The sequence below is a fragment of the Octodon degus genome, unplaced genomic scaffold (genome assembly GCF_000260255.1).
Source record: "Octodon degus isolate 3935 unplaced genomic scaffold, OctDeg1.0 scaffold00204, whole genome shotgun sequence".
Lineage (NCBI taxonomy): Eukaryota > Metazoa > Chordata > Mammalia > Rodentia > Octodontidae > Octodon > Octodon degus.
The window spans coordinates 152558-158229 of NW_004524780.1; the positions used below are offsets into that span (position 1 = coordinate 152558).

The 5672-nt window shown below is 39.8% G+C and overlaps 1 gene segment (V, D, J or C); it reads right to left on the minus strand.

Annotated features, from left to right (window-relative positions):
• Positions 1–4836: 4836 nt before the first annotated feature.
• LOC101571427 lies at positions 4837–5332 on the minus strand. The segment is given in 2 exon segments: positions 4837–5153; positions 5255–5332. Coding segments are annotated over 2 exon segments (363 nt in total).
• Positions 5333–5672: the final 340 nt, after the last annotated feature.

The window sequence follows — 5672 nt, forward strand, 5'->3', positions numbered from 1 at the left end:
TAGAAAAAATAGAGCATACAGATGAATGTCCATTTTGTATCTGTGTAGTCAAGGTGGTTAGGATAGATATATAGTTTCATTCTCTTAATGAATAGAATGATTTGTTCTAATGGTGTTTGTAAATAGAATCTCAAGTCCGCATCTTGTACAGCAATTAACCACTAAGAAGAATATATGCAGTGTGTTATTTGTTGAAACTGTACTTCCTATTTCATTTGAAACTGTCTCATTGCTGTTTTTCACTAAAATTTTGGAAAAAATAAAATGAAATGAAAATGAAAAAAAAATGGTACTGGAAAAACTGGCTCTCTACATGCTGAAACTAAAACTTGACCCAGGTCTACCACCATGCACTAAACTAAAGTGAAAATGGATTAAAGATCTAAACATTAAAGCAGAGACACTAAATCTCCTGGAAGAGAAAGTAGGAAGAACACTTGAAGACACAGGTGTAGGCAAAGACTTTTTGAACAGAAGTCAAATTGCATGGGAAAGATTTGAAAGAATTAACAACTGGGACCCTCTGTTACTGAGGAGTTTTATCATGTCAAAAGAAATTACCAACAAAGTGAAAAGGTAACCAACATATTTGGAAAAAAATCATGACAAATAAATATTCCGGCAAAGGTCTGCTCTCTAGAATTTATAAAGAATTAAAAAATACTAGGGCCCAAAAATTTGAAGAGCTTAACGGAACTTAGAAAAAAAGGGGTATACAGATGAAGGTGCATTTTGTATCTGTGTATTCAAAGTGGATGGGATAGATATATAGTTACATTCTGTTAATGAATAGAATGATTTGTTCTAATGATGTTTGTAAATAGGATATCAAGTCCGCATCTTGTACAGCAATTAACCACTAAGAAGAATGTATGAAATGGGATAGTTATTGAAACTGTCCTAGTGAACTGATTTGAAACGGTCTCATTGCTATCTGTTTATCAATAAAAAAATGAAAAAAATAAAAATAAATTAAAGAGCCAATCCACAAATGGGCATCCGTGATGAACACATGCTTCTCAGAGGATGAAATTAAAGAAGAGAATAATATACGAAAAAATGCTCCACATCACTACACATCTACGAAATACAAATAAACACATCATTGACATATCATCTCACCCCAGAAAAATGGCTATCATAAAGAAATCACCCAACAACAAATGTTGGAGAACCTGTGGGGAAAAAAGGAACCCTTCTCCACTGCTGGTGGAAATGTAGCCTGGTGCAACCATTATGGAAATCAGTGTGGAGACTCCTTAGAAAAGTTGGACTGGAAATCTCATTAAACCACCTATTCCTCTACCAGAAATTTTCCTGGAGGATCTGAAAACATCATATCATAGGGATATATGTGTGCCGATGTTTATGGCAGCACATTTTGTGATAGCCAAATCTTGGAAACAACCAAGATGCCCATCACCAGAAGACTGGTTGAAAAAGATGTGGTATTTTTATACAATGGAGTATTGCTCAGCTATAAAGAAAGCTAAACTCAAAGCCTTTATATTGAATTGGATGCCACTTGAACATATACTCATAAGTGAAATAAGCCAGACACACATGTATAAATATCGTATAGTTTCCCTAGTATAAGAACTCAAAAGAAGAAATACAAATAGAAAGATATAATACAAGTAAAAGAAAAGCAGCATCTCGAGGACAAACTAATCAAAAGAGGGAAAGGAGAAGAGCTAGGAAACATGACAATGTCAAGTCATACAGTTATATGCAGAAGATGGGCAAGGCAATGATCCTGAGACTCTTCAGAAGATTTTTGAATCTAGCAGTTAGTTGGAAAGACTCTCATCCTAACTAACTATATATACTGATACCTGTGAACTAAGCAACTGCACTGAAGATGGTAATCTGTAATAGAAGTTTCATGCTTGGAGTGCCTATCATTCTGGTCTTCTGAATATGGGCTTCCTGTCATGACATGCCAGTTGCTGCTGTGTGGTCTCTTCAGTAGATGACTGTTCCAAAAGAAGGGGATGGTGAATGAAAGCAAGAGAAATCAAAATAAATATTGTGGACCTGTCCTGCTTCAAAGTTGTATATGGTTAGAATTTTGGACTTATGTGTAAACAAGAGAAGTATATAAATTTTAATGCCCATTTTTTAAAATATATTCTAATTTTTAAATGTTTTTTCATCATATTTTATAGGAACTTAAAGTTCAACATATCAATACTTGATGAAAAATACCTGTTTCATGTTATATCTAAGATGTTTGATATTCAGACAGATAGTGAAGTTAAGCTTAACAGCCTAGGCTGTATGGTAATAACAATAAGCTTGTCTTCTGGATGGCTAACAACCTAAGTTTGCAGACAAAATTAGAGAAAAAGGAGGGCTGCAAGGAAAGCCAACATTTTGGCCATAGACTTCCAAAGTCACTTAAGATTCAGGACATATGAGAACTTGTATTGTAACGTCATGTAACTCAGTAGTGTCCCTAATTTTCTGATCCAGGAGATTATGGGGCCAAAGAGGAAAGTGGTCGATGATGTAGAGTGTGCCTAAGGAGAGTCACATGGAGAGAAAACATTCTCTCAGGCTTTTACAGAGAGCACATTGGCCAAGCAAAGACCGTGCCTCATCCACATGGCTGACACTGACAACGGTTCTACAATCTGAGGTACAGGATCTCAGGATAAATCCTGAGGGGATTTCACTGACCTTATCAGACTCAAAAGCTAAAACTCTTGTTGCATAGGTCCTGCTTTACCTTGACCTTAACCATCTAGCAGAAAAGTATAAAAACCAAGTATAAGAAGTAAAGCCATGCTGTTATGTTGAGCTGTAGGGGACTCAGGTCAACAATTAATGACATTGCCAGTGAAGTGGAAGACCCAATACTATTATGGACTACCGATCTCTTTTAGGATATTTTGCTGAGTTTATGTACTTATAATATTTAAATTATGGAACTTAACAAATAAAGGAGATGCACATAAATGTCCATTTTGTATCTGTTTACTCAAAGTGGTTAGGATAGATATATAGTTACAATCTCTTAATGAATAGAGGGATTTGTTCTAATGGTGCTTGTAAATAGGATATCAAGTCCACATCTTGTACAGCAATTAACCACTAAGAAGAATGTATGAAATGGGATAGTTATTGAAACTGTCCTAGCGAATTGATTTGAAACTCTCTCATTACTATTTGTTTCTCAATAAAATTATGGGGAAAAAAACATTGGAACCACTGTATCCATAACTGACATACTTGTTCTAAACAGTTGTTCTTCATGGTATTTCAAGAATGAGATTGACCAAGGGTCACAGAAAATACTGTGGCACAGTGCCAAAGAATGAGGAACTGGATAGAAGAGGCAGCAACTTCCAATCTTCAGTAAATTGAAGAGGTAGCATCTTCCAACAAACTTAAAATCAAAAAAATAGGGGCCAGGGAGATGGCTCAGTACAATAAGCACTTGCCTGGCAAGCTCAAGGGCCTGAATTGAATTTCTGGTTCCGCAAAATAAAAAGAAAAGAAAACTTGGAGTAATATCCATTTCCTTAGAGTTCTAAATACTAGCAATAAAGCAACCCAATACAAGAAATTACAACCTTCATCACAGGAATCAACCTGTAAGAAAAGGAAAAAAATGAGAAGATGCTTAAACAATATGCAGCTTTAGAGATCAGTTCACTGCAGGCAAACCAAAGGGGCAAAGAGGTAGGACAAGCCAAAAGTCACCCACCCCTCCTTTCTAAAGTAACAACAGGGGCCGGGGAGATAACTCGGTAGAATAAGTGCCTGCCTGGCAAGCGAAGGGTCCTGAGTTCAGCCCCTGCTACCACAAAAAAAAAAGCAAAGTAAAAATGAAGTAATTAAATGAAGCTCTAGAAATAATAAACTGAGAAGTAATTTCTCAGATACCTGAAAAGTGATAGTGTTCATAATGAAAACCATGCTTCCTGGCTCTAGAGCAGATGAAGACAAAGAAAAAAGAATTGAGAGATTTTAAGGAAGTTGTGGAAGCCATGAGTACTTATCATAGGAAAGAAATGGAACTTATAAGGCAGATTCAAGTCAATCTCCAGGAGGATAAACACTCCATCAGAAGCATTCACAGCAGATTAAGCCAATGTGGGCAAGGTGCTGAGATACAGAAGACAGGCTTGTGGGGAGCAACCATGAAAACAATAGCGAAGTTTTCAACAGCTAACATGGACAAAAAAGGTTCAGGCTGTTGGGTGCTGCCCTGAGTCCAATCTGGCCACTCCTCTGCCTCCTCCCCTGACTCCAGGACACTTACCTTCTTCAAATGTACAAGATACTTTCAGATACATTGTCCTTTGAGAAAATTTATGTAAAAGAAACAATGAAAAATATATGTATATGTAATGATCCTTGTATCAGGGCCAGCACGATAGCTCAGTGGACTAAGCACCTGCTTAGACAAGCACAGGGACTGAGGCTCGATCCCTCAATTACATGCCCGGCCAACCCCACCACTTGGAGCGCTGAGCCAGCCTCGAATCTGGGCATGGGAGTGCATACCTATAATCCCAGCACTGGGGATGCTGAAAACAAGAAGATCATGAGTCTGAGCTCCATAAAAAGACCCTGCAACAAAAATATATATAATCACGAAAACTTCATAAGTCATCAGACGCGTGTGCATTTCTGCTCTCTTCTGGTTATGTGATGTTAACAAACAGGAAAGCCCAGAGGGGCCAACAGGAAGCTCTCACTCCCCATCTTCCTGCCCTGCACCTGCTCCTGAGGCCCTAGCCTGCACACAATGGATCCGCAGCGCCCCCTGCTGGTCCTGGGCCTTCCAGCGGGGAGGTTTGTGTCTGGGCTCACGCTGAGGTTGCCTCACTGTGCCTTAGCACAGTAATACACGGCCGTGTCCTCGCTTCGCACGTTGCTCATTTGCAGATACAGTGTGTTCCTGCTGTTGTCTCTGGAGATGGTGAATCGGCCCTTCACGGAGTCTGCGTAGTTTATAGCACTACTATCACCACTGATGCCTGAGATCCACTCCAGCCCCTTCCCTGGAGGCTGGCGGATCCAGCTCATGTAGATGTAGCTGAAGCCACTAAATCCAGAGACTGTGCAGGAAAGTCTCAGGGACCCCCCAGGCTGCACCAAGCCTCTCCCGGACTCCACCAGCTGCACCTCAGCCTGGACACCTGCAAACAAAGAGATATCCTGCTCAGGAAACTGTCACACAGGGTCACTGTTTATTCTCATGCCACTCACACACTCAGTAGCTCTTGTTTGGCACAATTACCTTTTAAAACACCAAGAAGGAAAAGCCAGCCCGTTCTAAACTCCATGGTGAGCCGCCTGTGTTCAGTCCTGATCACCAAGTGAGAGCCCCTGAGTGTCCAGGCCTGGGCTCCTCCCCGGAGCTATAAAGTGAGGGCTCGGTGGATTTCATCAGCAGAGGAAGGCCCTATTTGCATGGACTCCTGCTATATAGAGAGCTTGAGGATGGATAATTCAGAGAGGGCATCGGACACAGCGGCTCTCAGTGTACTGCGGAAGTTCAGTAGCAATGGTAGCCTTCCCGAAGAAGTAATTCCCCATTATGTGATAGTCTTTTTTGTGTGTATAGCTCAATCTCCTTTCATGTTTGTTCATTTACTGAGATCATGGAGTTTTTATTGATGTTGCTTGCTTTGCAATGATGTAAAATAATGAAAGTG